This window comes from Malania oleifera, chromosome 8 (genome assembly GCF_029873635.1).
Source record: "Malania oleifera isolate guangnan ecotype guangnan chromosome 8, ASM2987363v1, whole genome shotgun sequence".
NCBI lineage: Eukaryota > Viridiplantae > Streptophyta > Magnoliopsida > Santalales > Ximeniaceae > Malania > Malania oleifera.
The window spans coordinates 87,712,673-87,732,158 of NC_080424.1; the positions used below are offsets into that span (position 1 = coordinate 87,712,673).

At 35.1% G+C, this 19,486-nt stretch overlaps 1 protein-coding gene across 2 annotated transcripts; it reads right to left on the bottom strand.

Moving 5' to 3' along the window:
* Positions 1-4,947: 4,947 nt before the first annotated feature.
* LOC131161714 (uncharacterized) lies at positions 4,948-18,715 on the bottom strand. 2 transcript variants are annotated; one of them, XM_058117674.1, is made up of 7 exons: positions 18,143-18,715; positions 17,170-17,227; positions 7,265-7,345; positions 7,104-7,139; positions 6,561-6,800; positions 6,345-6,482; positions 4,948-5,859 (listed from the first exon to the last, which is right to left on the bottom strand). In XM_058117674.1, exons 1-7 carry the CDS (start codon positions 18,316-18,318, stop codon positions 5,818-5,820), a joined length of 771 nt encoding a protein of 256 aa, XP_057973657.1. In that variant the 5' UTR covers positions 18,319-18,715; the 3' UTR covers positions 4,948-5,817. The 2 variants fall into 2 exon arrangements, with proteins under 2 accessions (XP_057973657.1, XP_057973656.1); XM_058117673.1 differs by having other exon boundaries at positions 6,341-6,482.
* Positions 18,716-19,486: the final 771 nt, after the last annotated feature.

A 19,486-nucleotide genomic window follows, 5' to 3' on the forward strand; every position in this document is an offset into this window, starting at 1 on the left:
CGCCACTAGCATCTGCATTACTAGTTCCAAGGTCCATCTTGAAAATAGAACGAAATGATCTTAGAATCCTACTGTCTTAATAAGATCAGTGCATTTATCTAATGAAGAAACCATAAGATCTCCTCCTACAACCAATCAACCTAACATCCTTATTCCTAATTTAAGATTCCTTCTTACCCCTCAGAAACAAGAACCGACATTAGTTTACCATGACTTTCCTGAAATTGTCGTTTTAGGAAAATCACAGAAACCACCACGAAATTCTTGTCTCCAGGCTGCAAGAAAAAGTCATAAATTCCAATCTTATCCTTCGACAATGACTTACTAAAATCCTAGTCTTCCCATTTCCCACCCTCATCAAGATTTATTCCTATACTCTGGTATTGTTATCCATTGTCCACTAAAGTCTATAGAACCTAGCAACCTAGGCTCTAATATCAAATTGTGACGACCCAAAAATTCTACTACATAAATAAATATGTTCTGATACCACAATATCTATATCAACCTGAACCCAAAGTATGGTACCAAGGATACACCTATCCATAAATACATCATAGCAAAGCAGCAGAAAACATAATGTACCTGATCCTCATATACAATACTAGAGTAATAATGTCTCCAAATATATATATATATATATATATATATATATATATATATATATATATATACATATATCCCCAAACCATCCATAAAATATCCCAAGGTTTATAAAAAACATATCCCTATATTAAAACACTTACCCTGGCCTACAGTATCTAGGGCTCCTCTACCTTGGACTTCGCTCTGTTCGGCTGCCTGAATTTCCTTAACTGTTTAAGGTTATAGGATTGAGACACTTCTCAGTAAGAAGGAATAAATTATTGTCAGTGTGTGGCAACATGAGTTTTAATGTATCATAACACATTTATTTAAAAATTAATTTAAGTGAGAAATCATGAAAACTGTACTCATAACCATATATATATATACACACATTTGCAACCATATATTTTTCTAAAAAAAAATGCTCATGCTCATTAAGTTTCTCGGTGTACAAAACACAACATGTTTGTTAATGTAGAATCATCATGTCTGTAATGAGAAATCAACCTGAGTGGACATTCTTACATCACCATCATGTAATAACCCCACATGACCGAGTTGTGTGGCTTGAAGGTGGAACTTAATCATGGCTGGCCTACCAGGCTAAGTCAAATTGTATGCATTTGTAGTACGATTGGCCTACTGCAGCTTGGTCCGGACCCAAAGGCGGTCAACATCTCTCCGCAGGCCCAATCAACTTCCAATACCAACACTCTCCCCGAATAGTGTGGTTGCACTAACTCATTCACTAGCAACTGTACCGTGCTCTCATGTACATTACTGGTCCATCAGGGTTCTCATTTTCACATCTCAGTATAAAAACTGTCATTTCTATCATTTCATTTCTTGGTATAATACCGTCATCACATATCTCAGTATCAAAAATATCATGTATGTATTTTGGTATAAAACCGTCATCACATATTGTACTATAAAATCATATTTAATCATTTCACAATATCTGCCGTATTTTCAATATTTCTCATAAACCAGTATAAATCACATTTCATCATAAAATATTCTCACATGTTTATTGTATAGTAACAAAATCATTTCTCATGCCACACAAATTTTAAATAATATTTCATAATATAATAATTGCCCAGAAAAATATATGATAATCCAAAACCACTATTTTCATATGTCTGATAAGTCAAAAAATCATATACAATATTTTCATATTCTCATACTTTAAATTAATCAATTAATTTTTAAAATGCCTAACATAATTTATTCCCCTTATCTTATCGTAGGAGTGGTGCCTATGATGTCCCAACGACGAATCCACTTCGGTTAAAACGTTGGTGACTAAGATTGGAACCTAGGGATATTTTTCGTTCTTCAATCGGCACACGTTTCGCCGAAAAATTTAGGAGAGAGAGAAAGTTGGATGGAGGAGAGAGAGAGAGAGAGAGAGAGAGAGAGAGAGAGAGATGGCTTTCTGGGGGGGTCTCAGATTGAAATTTCACTCCTGAAGGATCCTTCAGGTTACTTTTATATATATATATATATATATATATACATAATTATTATATTATATTATATTATTTAATTAATATTAATTAATTAATTATTTTTCTTGGATCACTACAATTACGTACTGACGGTCTAGACAATATATATCAACAACAGTTCCTATCTGTCCACTGCTACAAAGATAGTCTCATACTAGCTCATTTGAATTGTAATCATCTTCATGAGCAACTCACCTATGTATACACTGACATGGTTGTTGAAGAATGAATCTCATTCCATCCACTTTGTTAAAAACAATAATCCTAGTCCATGACCAGATATTTAGATCTTTCCTTACTTAGATTTGAAAGAGGTTGCTTCTATTAGGAAAAGTGAGAAAAGATCTTTTGGACCTGATTCATTCAAGAAACTAAAAATGAGTAATGCTTTTGTGAATCCTTCATTTGCAAAATAATGCTACAAAGTCTGTCTCAAAGAAGTTGGAAAATTCTTCCGCATATGATGAAAGTGGAACTTCGTTGGGGGAAAAACTCCTATTTAGATTCCTGGACAAACTCAGCAATCGGTTTTATTTGTCCACCGCTAGCTATGAATTATACGACACTAAACAACTAACCGACCATGGTTTGTACACGGTCATTCCAAAATGTATGAACTTGAAAAGGTTTAAATTTAGAGAATCAATATTTTCAACCAATATTCACTATCAATGATAACTCTTTCATCTTTTTTGTCCACTATGTTAAGAAAAATCCCAGTCCATGGCCATATAGATCATTCTGCTCTGGAGTTTTAGAGATGGGTGTTGGTCCAACAGGGCTAGGTGTTTGGCCCGACTCATCAGTTAGATCAGTTTCCAGGTATTTTGCCAAGGCGAGGCCATTTTTATGTTTGCGTTTCGCTAATTGCACTTGATTGACCATTTTCGTTGCTACATTAGATTGACTTGATTGTGAATCACTCTTGATCGCCATTGTCCCTATCAACAAATGCATTATTAGTGACGATTTATGAGAATCATCAGTACTAGCTTATATAAGACTATTAGTGACGATCTTTCTCTTCAAGCATTCTACTTAAAAAAGAATCTGAACCTTAAACGTGTTATTTCTTTTTTGAGCATCAAATTCCATTTTAATGTGATAACCAGTTTCAAAAGATCTCACAACCTTTATTGCATTTAAAAAAATCAGTCCAATCATTGCAAAACTTCACCAGAGATACAAGACTAATACAAGAAACCACAAAAAAATCCAAACCATCCTGCACGTTGTGCACTGCAACATTCTCCAACATTTTTCAAGTCGTCCTGGAGTGTAAGACCAAAAAATAGACTACCCACGGCCTCCAAAATGTACCCTCTATCTCCCCACAAATTTTCATAACTTTTTGAATTAATTTGCTATTTTTCTTGAATTTTTCCTTTTTTTAATTCAAAAACTATTAGTGACGGTCGAGAAAATTTGTCACTAATAATAGACTATTAGTGACGGTTGTGCTAAACCATCACTAATATTATTGACTTTGACGGTTACATGAACCGTAACTAATACATGACTATTAGTGACGATTTACGATCCATCACTAATACTACAACTAATATGCTTGACTTTTACCCCAATCAAGGCTAATTTTTTAGTGATGATTTTATGACCCGTCACTAATACAAGTCTATTAGTGACGATTTTCCTAAACTGACACTAATAATAGACTAGTAGTGACGGTTTTGTAAATCGTGACTAATAATTTACTATTAGTGACAATTGAGAAATCGTGACTTATTCACTATTAGTGACGCCCTAAAACCGTCACTAATAGTATAGAAACCGTCGCTAATATTTTCTTGGGAAATTTTAGCGCCAAAAGTGACTTCTCGCAATAGTTTAGTGACGAAATTATTAGTGACGGTTTGGAAAGTGTCTTATTAAGACATTTACCTTCCTTACTATTACAAAAATTTAATAGGGCTTTCCTCATATTTGGAAAAAAAGACAGGAGTCTTCTTTATGTTTCAAAATTTTCATGAGCCTCCCTTAAGTTTCAACAAAAAGACAATAATCTTCCATAATATTTGAAAAAATACAAGTCTAAGGAAAGGATGTTAGTATACCAAAAATAAAATATCAAGGAAAGCCATGAGATTTTTGAGACCTCAAAAGATAACTACATCTTTTTGAAAATCCTCAATACAGATTTATAAGATTTTTGAAACTTCAAAAGAAGTTAGTGTGTTACACAAAGCTCAGGCAAGATTAGTATTTTTTATCCAAATTAACATCAATAGATCCAACATAGCATTTTATTTTTAAAAAATACTTTGAATGACAGAATTGCTTCTTCTTATTATTATTTAGTTAGTTCTTGTAAGACCCAAATTAAGATATGTATCTAGTATAATTTTAGAAAAAGGCTCAAAAAGTTTCATTGATTATTGATTTAATTTGAAACTTTTAATAATTTATTTTTAGAAAAAAATATATTGTCTCTATTATAATAATAAAAATAAAAAGATGATATAATTTATATTTTTACTCTTAACAACAAAGGAGAAGCACATGAGTGATGAGTGATGAGTGATGGGTTATGAGTGATGGGTTATCTCTGATGGTGCAACTCCAGCCCAAGCCTTCAATGAGAGTATTCAAGTAAAAGAGCTAAATCAAAACCTGTGAGCATTTAAGCAGAATTCTTGACATGCTGAAGCTTCTCTGTACCCTTCTGGCATACTGGCAATCAAATCTTTCCTCTGGAAGTTGTTTGAAGGCCTACAAGGCAAACGACAATACAGGATGGACGGTGGGTTGTGAGGGTTAATGCATAAAGACATGCTGAAACATGCTTTGAAGAGAATGATACATTAATAAATAAATATACACTAATCTCTTACTAAGCAACAGTATAGCTTTTTTATTAATAACCTTATACCGTATAAAAGATAATACATGCAAGCCACGGTTGATTGGCAGATTATACGAGACAATTACATGAATAGGGGCATGAATGGCTCTTATTCACAACACATCCATCTCCAACTGAAGTCCAAACTCCGCAATTCATGTCTCCGGTTAATTATGTGGACATTTTAAATTATAAGAAAGGCCATCAACTTAAACCATGTTAAACTCCTTTTTACCCCCAAAAACAGCAAAGTGTCAATAGTCGTGTAACTTAGCTGGAGATTTTACTGGCTTATTCGTGGCTGCTCGGTGTTGCATTCAAAACTGAATCCCGGAACGGAATGAGACTACAATGAACTCATGGACAGCCCATGGGATGAGTTTCTGCACCAAGAGATTTACAGCCTTGATCGCCGTGCGGATTTCACAAGATGGAAAGATGCACTTCTCTGAGCAGAAGCAGATGTTGTACCATTCAAGGAGACTGACGGCCTTGTAGTCATATCCCAACCTTCGACATTCTTGGGGACAGATACGTCAAAAAGAAGGTGATCAGGAACCATGGAGGAACTTATAGTTGGTGGGATAGGCACATAAATGCAACCACTCCCGTGTTCGTCTTGCGCAGACCCAACATCTTCAACCTCATGGTACTCCATTGCGCTAGGCAAGACGAAGTGATCACTCGACTCAAGGGCTAATCCATGTAAGCTCTCGCCAGACATCCCCCCTGCTTTTCTTATGTTGTAGTCTGGCCTAGGGAATTTTTCATGCGTCTCCTCTATGGCCATTCTATCGCCTTCAAGTCGTTGAAATCTTTGGGAATAAACTAGCACTGCCTTTCCAAGTAGCTCAGTCACAGCAGCTTTGTAGTCAGTTGGATGGAAGCGATAGTGACCTGTGGCAACATTGAATCATATGAAAAGGGAAATAAGGACAGAAATATTTGCACAACATGTGAAAAGGATCTATTGAAGCATGTAGAAATGGAAGAAAGTTGCACCACATGAGAATTTAGATATATTAGGAAATTGGGATATAGATAAGACTTTCAAATTACTTGGACAAGAAAAATGTTTGCCACAATGCTAATTGAAAAAACAAAAAGGTAAAGCTACTATATGTGCTATATTAACAATTTCTGCCTATCAGATTTATTTGATTTAATAATAAAGCAGGGCACAGTTCAGAAAACTTACTGGCCCAGATATGAATGCATGCACTCATGTGGTACCAAATGTGTTCTTTATGGAAGCTTGATGCATCACCCACAAAACCCAGTCCAGGTTTGACACAAATTGCAGAATCCAAGAACTAAAATAGTCTAAAGCAGCATACATCAAATGTAAAACCAACCCCGAATAGGTTTAGGAGCAGACCTACATGAGGAGAGTCTTCCCATTTCACTATTTTAACATCGCCCCCAAGCTCTTGCAAACGTTGAGCAAAATTGCAAATGGTTTGATAGGAAGCAAGATCATCATTTTCTGAGCATAAAATCAAATAGGGGGCTCCCATGCTCTGCAAAATAGTAATGGTGAATATGCAGAAAACAAAAGGAATGTACAACTTCATGTAGTGGTGGTTATGTATACTTACAACAGAAGAGTACAGGGTCTGCCAAAAGTCAGAACGCTGTGATTCAGACCAGTAGATAAAGAGAGCATCCAACCCAGACCTAATGCCATTTGCCGTCCAGGATAATAGTCTTGGTGGATGGGGCCTTTTAAGAACACTTGGGTGAAGAAAAAATCGAAAAGCCAAATCACTGTAAAAATCTATGGGGCTAGAATCGTAAATGTAGCCAGAAATACAGTCTCGAACCAGTTGGCAATCATCCTTCACAGAAGACAAACAATGAGGTCAAAAAGGAAGCAAATATAGAAGTTGTCAAATTCAAAACCAAATAACCTATTGAGAACTAACAAGAACTTAGACCACATTTTTCTGCCCAACATGCACATGCTCTAGCTTTAAATAAACCAAGACGGGAACTTTATGCATGCTATTTTTTTAATTATGTGTGGCATATTGACATCTTTTCAGACACTACATTAACTGGATAAGGCAAAATCACATGAAAAAACCACTCAATAGAGCTGAAAACCAATCTTTGAGAGACATAAAAGAAACAAACCATACCAGATCACGCTGCGTTTCACACTTCCCTTCAACAATCTGCAATGAAGGGAAAATTGCTAAAATAAAAAAAAATTCATCCACTGTCCCCCATACAATCTATAATACTTTATAAGCCATGATTTACTAAACAACACAGGAAATTTTTATTTTGAAGTTTTTACCTGAAGAACTTTGTACATGCAAGCTTTTGGACCACCAGAAAAAGGTGCAAAGACGACAGGGCGTGGCCTAATCTTTAGCTCCTGCATATCCAAGCAAATATAGTCAAAAGTGCATCCAAGTCATGCTATTTTTCATTTTCTAAGATTTGTTAGCCATACAAAGAGCACAGTGTCACAGGGTAGAAAAGTAAGGGGCTATCAAGGTGCAATGGCACAGGCAATAAAGATGGCATCTAATATGTAATTCTCAAGGGATTTACATTGTACTATGAATCTCAAATATGTGGATGTAGTGTCGCTCTTACAATGAATGATACTAGTAGATCTTTTATACATGTGCTTGTGAACATGTTATTAATGTCACGAGGTACCAATGCAAGGGGATATCAAGGGCTAGTGGGATAGGCCGGATCCAACTATGTAAATCTTTGAAGAACAACATAATTACATATTTGGAACCTCCCATCTTTCTTGCCTATGTCATTACCCTTTGACATCCCCTCAAACTGCTACCTTGTGACACGTAGCATGGAATTGTCAAGACTTTTTTTCCTTTTCCTCATGAAATCACTTACCATCCTTAACTAACGTCAAAATTATAGACCTCCCCAAGTGCTTTTAAAATAACATTGACCTCTCTTGGGGTCAACTGATTCTATCACTTACTTTCCCTCTCCTCTATTAACCATCAAATATAATGACAAAAAGGATGATGTAAAAATTACGATTGTTGACCTTATTAGTCACATCCCCTTTTGATTATGACAAATACTATGATATTTAATAGTTAATGAGTTTGTGTGCTGGACCAATCGGAGGTATCATATAGTGCACGCACATGGACTTGAAGAAGACAAAGACCATAGTTATAATTTAATTGTTGTAATTTTTATTCGGATCTGTAATATTTAATTAAGAAAAGGTTTGTAATAATCTGCATTTCATGCATGTAGGAACTACAAGCTCAAAGACCTTAGAACGACTCTAGGTCCCTACACATATCTTGAAAATCAAATGACTATAAAAAGACCTTAGGGAACACCCTTCAATCGACCAACATCGAATTTTTTCGGTGTCTTTAAAAGGATCTAGAAATGACCCTAGGACACTCACTCATGCACGTATATGAATGATTATTTGAAATGGGAGATTGATTGCATGAAACAGGACCGAAATGCACAAAATGTGCACCTTTTGGTCGACCAACCTGTGCAGTTCATTTTGCCCTCGGTCGAACGAACCCGGTCTGGGTCAACCAGTTGACCACATCCCGGTCGACTGAACTCTTGTAGTTCAAATGGCCCCGGTCGACCGAACCTCCTTTAAGTCAACATTTTGACTTCCTAATCAACCGAGAGAAAATTGTATACCACCAACCTGATTGACCAAATTTCCACGTGTGGGAACCCAACGGTCTGATCGACCGACCAGTATAGTTCAAAATGACCCTGGTCGACCGAACCTTGCAAATTTGAAAAATCGCCCTCGGACATACATGTTCGGTCGACCGAGACCTTAGTTCATTTTTAGCTTGGTCGACCGAATTTGTCCTAGTTGACCGGTGCTCTCGGGTTGGACTTACTTTCTTATCGCGGTTTAATTTTTTAAAACAAGGTTAATGGGGTTAAAATGTTTTAAAACAAATATAATAATACCCTACATGTCCTAACGGCTATAATTTTTCCTATCTCTATATATAGGGCTTCATTTGCAATAATTAGTAAGAGATTAGCCAAAATAATTAACAAAAATCTTCTCAATCTCAAAAACCTATTTTAGCCTATTCCACTCCAAATACTCACGTATATTCATTCCCTTGATACATCTTAGCATTGAGAGTATATTTTGTGTGCTAGTACTTATTAGGTATTGCTAATACTCTCATTGCCTTACTTGAATATTTGATATTGATTTTGGGGAGTTTGACATAGTTTATCCCACAGATTTAACTTGATAAATCTTGTGTGGGGATAAATTAAGCAAGCTTAGGATATTTACATCTTGTTGCAAGTGTCCAATTACTTGGTTTTTGTTTGTGCAAATATTTTTTCAAACAAGCAAATATTTTCAAACTAGTACTGTGCATATTACATTGAAGAAAACCCTTTTGAACTAGTTTGATTATCTGATTTGTATCTTTGGAATATTGATTTGCTATTAAAGTACTTTGCTTCGATTCCAAGATATTGCTTGTATTAAACACTCTTGAGCATCATACTGATTATATTATATTGAGTGTAGATTGCACATATACACCACTGAGCTTATAGTTCATACATGTTTGGTGTGAATTGATTATTAATTCCGCATATTAGGTACATATCTGCTTTACGTGAAAGCACAATTATTGTACCATTTGATTGAGTGAATATTGTTGTATTTTCAAGCATGGCCTGAGGGGGTGGTAATCTAACCCGATAAGGATTGTGTAGGTTGAGGTCAGTCCTGTGTTAATTGACCTGATTGTAAAGGTTGAGGTTAGCCTTATGCTAATTGACCTGATTGTTTAGGTGTTGCTCCACTCGTTAAGTGAGTCTATAATAGTAATTCTTGTGCTTGTTAGCCAAGGCGGGAACGTAGGCAATTTGGTCGAACCTTGATAACATTTCTGGGTGTTGTCTCCTTTACTGCTTTATTGTGCATGCTTGATTAAATTTCTATTGTAATTTAAATTCCATTGTATATTTGCATTGATTTATTTTACATGCACTAGATTGACCTTAGGCTTATGTAATATTGTTGATTAGTGGATTGACATAGGGGATAAAATTTTTTTAAATACGAATTCACCCCCCCTCTTGAGATTGCACCAAAGTTAACAATTGGTATCAGAGTCTCGTAACTTAGACTTAGATGTCATTTAGTAAAAGATCATGATGACTCGTGTTACTGCATCCCTTTCATGTGAGGGAAGATTGGTCACACACCCACCTGTATTCTGTGGTAATAACTATACTGTATGGAAATTCGAAATGACTGTGTATGTGAAAGCCTTGAATTGGAAATTTTGCAAAGTCATTGATCAGAGTGATTGTGTGCCTATGAAATCTATTGGGTGTACTGATGTTCCTAAATCCGAGTGTAAAATGAATGACCATGATAGGAACTTAGTACAGGTAAATTTTGATGCCATGAACACCTTACTGCATACTTTAAATTCTAATGTTTTATGTGAGGTTATGGCGTGTAGTAAGGCTAAGCAGATTTGAGATGAACTTGAGAGGAGATATGGAGCGTCAATGCAAAAGGAAGTTATCTCTCCGTGCGACTCAAGCTCCGCTAATCTTGAGGAAGGTAACTAGTGTTTTGTTGCTTCAACTAATGATGAGGTTATCTTTATTCCCTTTGCTTTTCTAGACAAATCTGAAAATGATTCATACGCTAAATTGAATGATATGTCTGATTGTGAATCATATGATAGTAGTGATAGTGAGAGCATGCCTACTTATGAAGAACTGCAAGTTGAATATATTAGAACTCATAAGTCTCTTGTTAAAACACTTGAACGCTACAATGTTTTGCAAAACAAGAATGAGGCATCATTGAAAGAACTTGAATCACAAATTCTTGTTAATAAAGAAAAGGATTTGAAAATCACGAATTTGGAAAACAAGAATGTTGTGCTACAAAAAGAGCTTAAAGACGTAAGATCCCAACTTACAATTGAAAATGAAAAGGATCTTCATATCTTTGATCTTGAAAATAAAGCAAACAATATGTCTAAAGAACTTATGAAACTCCAGAATGTTTGCAAAGAATTGAAAAACTCAAAAATTCAAGATCTAGAGAAGAAAATAGAAGACCAGTCTAAGATCATCCATACATTAACTAGAGGTAAAGAAAATTTTGACAAACTATTAGGTTCGCAAAGGATGACCTTAGACAAAGAAGGTATAGGTTTTAATGGAATTGGAAATAAGAAAATAAAGAACCTATACATGGGATACTTTGTAAAAGAATCAAAACACTATGCTAGTATCTCCTCCAGTTCATACATTTACACTACATGTGTCTTATGTAAAAAGAAGGGGCACGTAAAATTTGATTGCCCGTTTAAAAGAAAAGGTGTGAAACCCAAACGAGTATGGAAAGTCAAAGAATCATCGACTCCTAACCCATCGAGAATAAAAGGTAAAAAAATGATATAGGTTGGTAAGAAAGAAAACTCCTTGAAATTCAAGGAAGAATTTGCTCAAACAGGAATTACATGATCACATAATTCTTCCTTAGAAGTTAAGATAAGCTATAGGGGGTAGCGTCTTCTAAAGGCTTAGGAAATGGTTCAGGGCTAAAAATGTAAAATCTTAGTATATGTCCACTATTTAAAATTTTACATACTAAGTATTTTGAAAAATCAAGTCAATACGAAAATTCAAGAAAAATAACCAATCTGAACTTAATGCATATATTCATTGGTTAAAATATGAAATCAGTGGTTGCTTGAATAAAAATCCACTTCCAAATAGACATGACATGTTTGCCTTATTTTAAATTTCAAATTACTTAACTCACGCTTAAATATGAATATCTAACGTCAAGCATACTTTGTCCATTGCACAATTTTGAGTTTTAGGAAATGAAGTTAAAAATCTTGTCCTAAACTCATTTTGAAAGCCTAAAATGCCTAATAAAATGTTTAGTCATCATTCTAGGCTTAAAGCACTATTGATCATAAATTTCAAATAATTCTTGTGCTTCTTAAAAGACATTTCTTTCTTGATCAAAACTAGAGGCATCCATGAGGGGATTCAAGTTTCACTGTCAAATCAAAAATTCCCTTTGAGCTTAATTTATAAATCCTCTAATTTTGGTTTATATCCTCCATAGGAAATCTTTACCTTACCATGATCACATCAGGTAAAGATCCATCCTCTCATTAGTTCGTATCCTTGCTCCAAAATTGTGATCATATCTAAAAGATACATTCCAATCACCAAAAAGCAATGTTCCAAAATTCATACTCTTCTAGTTGCTCTTTATCTAAATTATTTAGACATATCCTCTTCCATGCAAATATCTTGAATCATGTCCATTCATAATAAATACTCTTTGAACATAACATAAATTTTAATTTATCAAGAGTATTAATTCAAAACTTCTTTTATAAGCTCTCAAGCATTAAATAAAATCCATTAGAGCTTCATCCTCATGAATTAAGTTGAATGGATGTGTTGGCAAGTGTGGCTGCCTCTCTCAAAAGTCATTCCAACTTAGGGCCTCTCACGTATTGTAAATCATAAGAAAAGAGGCAAATATAGGCTTAGAACTGTGCAAGAAATATTTATTGTAACTCTTTGGTCCTCTAAGCCTATTCATCCAAAGCCAAACATATATCATTAAAAATCTTAATACACTTGGCTAAAGAACCTGAAAAATAAGAAAAGACATAAATTGAATAAGTGCATAACTCAGGGGGAGCATATATTCTTTCATGATTATATACATTAAAATGCTCTATATTCTTATTTATGCTTATATGTTTGTATGCTTTTATGAGAACAACTCTGCACTAATCCCATAACTATCCATTGTTAGCTATTGCTTATATCATCTATTGGATAGTTCATTTCTTTTATGAGTTGTTGATTGAACTACTGGAAAGCATGCTTGTGTTGAAAGCCTCCTGCATGACGGATGTAGTGATATAATTTGCATGCTAGTTGTGGATATTAGGTTGTTGCTTGCTTTATATGACTTATCTGTTGAAAACAACCCACTATCAGGTATTGATTTTTATGGGAAATTGTCCTACATACAAACGGCATGCTGCCGAAATTTCGCCAGGATTTTCCCCTATAAAACCATGTGATAAAGATGATTATGATAAAATTAACGTTAAAATATTTTTGAAAGGATGAGTGAAAATCAATTAAGCAAATTAAACTTCATCCTAGCATAATCATCAAATATTTAGAAAGACTAAGATTCATCCCTAGAAATAGAGCATAAAGAACTCATTTGAATCATGCTTTGAATTTGAAAAATTGAGATTCTTTTGATATCCTTGAACATTATATCCTGCACTTAAAGTTCGATGATTTGATATGAAATGTTCTTGGGTCATGAATTGCATAGAATGCCTTAATATCTATTTCCAATACAATCATTGTCTATAGGAATGACTATGCTAATGAGAGATAAATATAGTTAATAAATATCCAGTATAGTTGTTGAAAAATGGTTTGTGTGCTCACTTATACTTTGACATATTCAATGAAATGAATCCCTTGCAAAGTATAAGTAATTTATAGTATCTAGGCAATAATTCAAATTGATAGGGGGTGCTTCTAAAATTAAAATGCCTATCATATTAAGCTCACAAACTTTTTAGCTTAGATATGGTGTTGAATCAAATGTGACATGTGCTTAACTGAAATGATGTTGGTGAAAATCTTACGTTGATATATATTTCTTTGCCACATGTTGTTTGTGTTTGCCATATGATCTTGCATGTGATTGTTAAATCTTTAGGATCATTATGGCTGCGTTTTTCAAGTCATGCCTAATTTTGTACTTAATGAAATACTAGAAAAGTAGTGCTTGCATTATCTTTAAAGCTTCTTTTTCAGCAAGCACACCCCCAACACTATTTTGCAAACATTAAAAAGAGGATATATATATATATATTGTAATACTTTATGGCAAGATCAAATTTCAAAACAAACTCTTTTTCCTCTTGCCTCATTATTATTATTTACATATATGGTTTTCAAAATTGCATAACTGGTTCTATAACTTCATAAGAAAATGCATGCGAACTGGTTAGACTGTATTTATGCTCAAACTTCCTTTTTGGTATCATATGTCACGTGCTTTTAATTCAAATCTTTCACGGGTCTTATGATATGTGTCAATTGAAATGTTTTGTGCATATCTATGGTCGAACTCTGTTTTTCATGCCATTTAAATGACCAGTTGTGTTGTTTGTGTACTAAATTGTTGAAGTTATCTTTGTCATTCATTTTGCATTATATGACTATTCAATTTCTTGAATGCCTAAAGGTTATACTTCTATTTCATGATTTGAAAATATTTTGCTCCATCAGGTCACTTGCATATAGAATTTTTTTGGAAAATGTTCTATTTTCAAATGGCATGCTGCCGAATTTTCTAAAAAACTTTTCCCAAACACTTCGTGTATTCAAATGATTATTTGCCTATATACTTTAATTTCTAATCTAGGCCCTTTTTGCTGTTGCCAAAAGGGGGAGAAGTAGGGCAAGTACTTGTCATCATCAAAAAGAGAGATATTGTTGACCTTATTGGTCATATGTCGTTTTGATTATGACAAATATTATGATATTTAATGGTTAATGAGTTTGTGTGCAGGACCAATTGGAGGTATCATATGGTGCACGCACATGGACTTGAAAAAGACAAAGACCCTAGTTATAATTTAATTGTTGTAATTTCTATTCAGATTTGTAATATTTAATTAAAAAAGGGTCTGTAATAATCTACATTTCATGCATGTAGAAACTACAAGCTCAAAGACCTTAGAACGACTCTAGGTCCTTACACATCTCTTGAAAATCAAATGACCATAGAAAGACCTTAGGGAACACCCTTCGGTCGACCGACACCGAATTTTTTTGGTGCCTTTAAAAAGACCTAAAAATGACTCTAGGACACTCACTCATGCACGTATATGAATGATTATTTGAAACAGGTGATTGATTGCATAAAACAGAACCGAAATGCACAAAATGTGCACCTTTCGGTCGATCGACCTGTGCAGTTCATTTTGCCCCCGGTCGTCCGAACCCGGTTTGGGTCAACCGATTGACCACATCCTGGTCGACCGAACTCTTGTAGTTCAAATGGCCCTGGTCGATCGAACCTCCCTGAAGTCAACATTTTGACTTCCTGGTCGACCGAGAGAAAATTGTATACCACCAACCTGGTCGACCGAGTTCCCACGTGTGGGAACCCAATGGTCTGGTCGACCGACCAGCATAGTTCAAAATGATCCTGGTTGACCGAACGTCACAAATTTGAAAAATTGCCCTCGGACATACATGTCTAGTTGACCGAGACCTTAGTTCATTTTTAGCTCGATCGACCAAACCCCAAGAACTTGGGTCAACCAAACTTGTCCCGGTCGACCAGTGCTCTCGGGTTGGACTTACTTTTTTACCATGATTTAATTTTTTTAAAACAAGGTTAATGAGGTTAAAATGTTTTAAAACAAATATAATAATACCCTACATGTCCTAACGACTATAATTTTTCCTATCTCTATATATAGAGCTTCATTTGCAATAATTAGTAAGAGATTAGCCAAAATAATTAGCAAAAATCCACTCAATCTCAAAAACCTATTTTAGCCTATTCCACTCCAAATACTCACGTATATTTATTCCCTTGATACATCTTAGCATTGTAAGTATATTTTGTGTGCTAGTACTTATTAAGTATTGCTAATACTCTCATTGCCTTACTTGAATATTTGATATTGATTTTGGGGAGTTTGGCATAGTTTATACCACAAATTTAACTTGATAAATCTTGTGTGGAGATAAACTAAGTAAGCTTAGGATATTTACATCTTGTTGCAAGTGTCCAATAACTTGATTTTTGTTTGTGCAAATATTTTTTCAAACAAGCAAATATTTTCAAACTAGTACTGTGCATATTACATTGAAGAAAACCCTTTTGAATTAGTTTGATTATCTAATTCGTATTTTTGGAATATTGATTTGCTATTGAAGTACTTTACTTAGATTCCAAGATATTACTTGTATTGAACGAGCATTATACTGATTATATTATATTGAGTGTAGTTTGCACATATACACCACTGAACTTATAGTTCATACATGTTTGGTGTGAATTGATTATTAGTTGCGCATATTGGGTACATATCTGCTTTACATGAAAGCACAATCACTGTACCATTTGAATAAGTGAATATTATTGTATTTCCAGGCGTGGCCTGAGGGAGCGGTATTCCAACCCGGTAAGGATTGTGTAGGTTGAGGTCAGTCTTGTGTTAATTGACCTGATTGTAAAGGTTAAGGTCAGCCCTGTATTAATTGATCTAATTGTAAAGATTGAGGTCAGCCCTGTGCCAATTGATCTGATTGTTTAGGTGCCGCTCCACCCGTTAAGTGAGCCTATAGTGGTAATTCTTGTGTTTGTTAGCCAAGGCGGGGACGTAGGCAATTTGGCCGAACCTCAATAACATTTTTGGGTGTCGTCTCCTTTATTGCTTTATTGTGCATGCTTGATTAAATTTTTATTACAATTTAAATTCCATTGTATATTTGCATTGATTTATTTTACATGCACTAAATTGACCTTAGGCTTGTGTAATACTATTGATTAGTGGATTGACTTAGGGAATAAAATTTTTTTAAATACCACCTCTTGGGATTGCACCAAAGTTAACAACGATGAAGAAAGAAATTTTTGATCCCAATTTCAATTTAAAATAATCAATTTTTTCCTAATTTGTTTAAAATTATACTAACTTTAGAAAAGGAAAATAAATCAGGTTAGACTATCTTTTTGAACTGCAACATTGTTAATATCATGACTTTCTGTGAAGCTATGTGATAAAACCCACGAACAAGAAGGAAGGTTCATGTTAGAGTAGTAGGAGATGTTTCTAAATTATCTGAAAATCCTAGAGAAGTGCAACTTTCCTTCCTTTTTTATTTTTTCTCATTTTTTTTTGGGCAAGTGAAAACAGGAAGCAGAAATGACATCTTTTTAAACTCAGTTATTATTGATTTTTTTTTTTTTTCATTTTAAAGGCTACTATCTAATTTTCTTGATGTTCTAATATAGGCCAGTCCTGCACCAGACAATAGCCACAAGAGTAATCATGTTGAAGATCAATTGAGCAAGCATAATATAAAAGTATAAAACAATTCTGTATGAAGAACTGAATTAGCTCTAACCTTAACAAGCTCACCGAGAAGATCAAATGCTAATGATGTGGCCTGTGCAGGAACAAACCTGCAAGAATTATAGATTTTAAAACTTGTTTACTAAGCACAAATATTGATACATCACATAATCTTTCATGAAACGAGAAATTGAGAAATTGAGCTCCATATGTCTACTCGTTCACCCATGCCAATCACATGCATGCATGCTAGACTGGAACAGATATTGATAACAAAAAATTCATGTTTTCTGTTCTGTGTCATATTTTCAAAGGCAATTCTCTCAAACTGGGCACAACTTCTGTAAAGGTCCAATATGCATTTCATATTGATCCCAAATAAGAGTAAGCAATGTGAATTTGAAAAGTTGTACCCATTTGAAATGCTATTGGTATCTTAGTTTATTTGTAGCGCTTATTGAGGACCAACATGAAATGCACAGAGGGAACTTCTGCCTTCACTTTTCACAAAGACACCTCTCTCATGCACCCAGCATCATGAACAAATTGTATCTTTCCACAAAATAGCTACATCTCCCATACTTATTTCAGCCATTTTCCATTCCTCTAGATATGTCCTTCTGGAGAGTTTGTCGGATAAATGAACTTCCCAGATCTTCAAAAAACCAGCTTAATTAATGACTTAGCAAGTTGCTTTAATAACTAAAACTTGAAACAAGGAATAGCAGATTGAACCATAACAGCTCTAAACACACACACACACACACAGAAGAAGTAAATTGTGGAAATATTGATTGATCTTGCAGCATATCAATAAAACATCATGCTCGACAACATATATAAAACTGAGAAACCCCAATTCTCAGAAAGACAATTCTGCAAACTCAATAAGATCCCAAAGGGTAATTTTTTCTAATTAAAAAAGGAACAAAAACCCTTAGCCGATAGTCTGACACAGTAGATATGAATCGAGAGATCGAGAGAGAAAAAAGAGAAAAGACCCAATTGGGGCGGATTGAGCTTACATGTTAAGACATCCGGAATGGCAAACGAGGGAATCCCAACCAATGGAGGAGTAGAGTCGGACATAGTTCTTCAAAAGCCTTTCCTCACTGCACATCCATGCGAACACCACCACTATTCCTCTGGAATTCCCCCCTTCCGATCTGCCCCAGTAGTACCTTCCCCCGAGTCCCAACATCTCCGCACGACCCAAATCGAGATCGAGTATTCAATAATCGCTTTCCCACTCTTCGAAGCTGAGAGAGAAAACGCTCCAACTTTCCCGAGAAAATCAGATGGAAGAGGTTCGTGAAACCGAGGAAATTGGTCCCAGCAGAAGACGCGTAGAAGGGCTGCGCAAGTCAGCTTCCCTGTCTTGTCTGGACGTAGAATTCCCAATTCGCTTAATCTTCTGTAAATAATCTTTAAAATCAGAAATGAGATATTTATTGCGCAATTGCAGTGGGGTTCCATCCTCGATGGGCCGGGACGTTTAGGTGCTGTGGGAGTACCACCTTGTCCTCCCATCAGGCCTACCCCATCATAAATTAGGGGTTTGGCAAAATGATTTCTAATTGGAGTCCGATCGAATTATAAACGGATAAGATTATAAACAAGTCGGTATTAAATGAATCATAATCATATAAATTCTAATGAGTTATTCGTTTGAAAAATAATTATATATTTTAAATTTTATTTTTTAAAAATACTCCTTATTATATTTATTAAATCTTAAAAAAAATATAAAATGTAAAAAAAAAAAAAGAAGTAATGGATGGACTACTAAAAAAGTAGAGAGAGAGAGAGAGAGAGAGAGAGAGAAAGAGAGAGAGAGATTTGAGATTTGAGAGGTAGGGGGTTGTAATGGCTCGAAAAATAATAGTATTTTAATAATAAAGAGGGAGGAAAATGAAAACAGAAACAAAATGAGGCAGTAGATTTCGTTGATGAAAGCGACATCGCACTTTTGGAAAAGACTCCAATAAATTTATTAGGGCCTCGTTGACGAGGGCAAACTTCGTCGACGAGAAAATACCGAAAGTAGAATTTGAGCTACTCTGAATTTCGTCGACGAAGGGTAAGGTTCGTTGACGAAATTACTTAAGAACTCGTCGATGAGATGGTGTGGCTCGTCGACGAATTTCGCAATATAAATAGCTCTAAATTGATTTTTAATCGCAAAATTTTAGCCGAAACACTCACTCTCTCTCTCTCTCTCTCTCTCTCTCTCTCTCTCTCTCTCTCTCTCTCTACGGCTCCTCCTCCTCCTTTCTTCGATTTCGGCCCCGTCAGTCGCCAAATCGACGATCTGAGGCCACCACGACGCTCCTGGCGGAATTCTTTTTAAGTCTGTCGGAGCGGATCGT

What these genes read in the sequence shown, in the direction of transcription:
- LOC131161714 (XM_058117673.1), bottom strand. Translation starts at nt 18,318, where the DNA reads ATGTTGGGACTCGGGGGAAGGTACTACTGGGGCAGATCGGAAGGGGGG. An exon ending in TTCTCGGTGAGCTTGTTAAG is followed by an intron (nt 7,346 to 17,169) that starts GTTAGAGCTAAT and finishes TTGGATATGCAG; the next exon opens with GAGCTAAAGATTAGGCCACG. An exon ending in GGAAGACTCTCCTCATGTAG is followed by an intron (nt 5,860 to 6,340) that starts GTCTGCTCCTAA and finishes ATGTTGCCACAG; the next exon opens with GTCACTATCGCTTCCATCCA.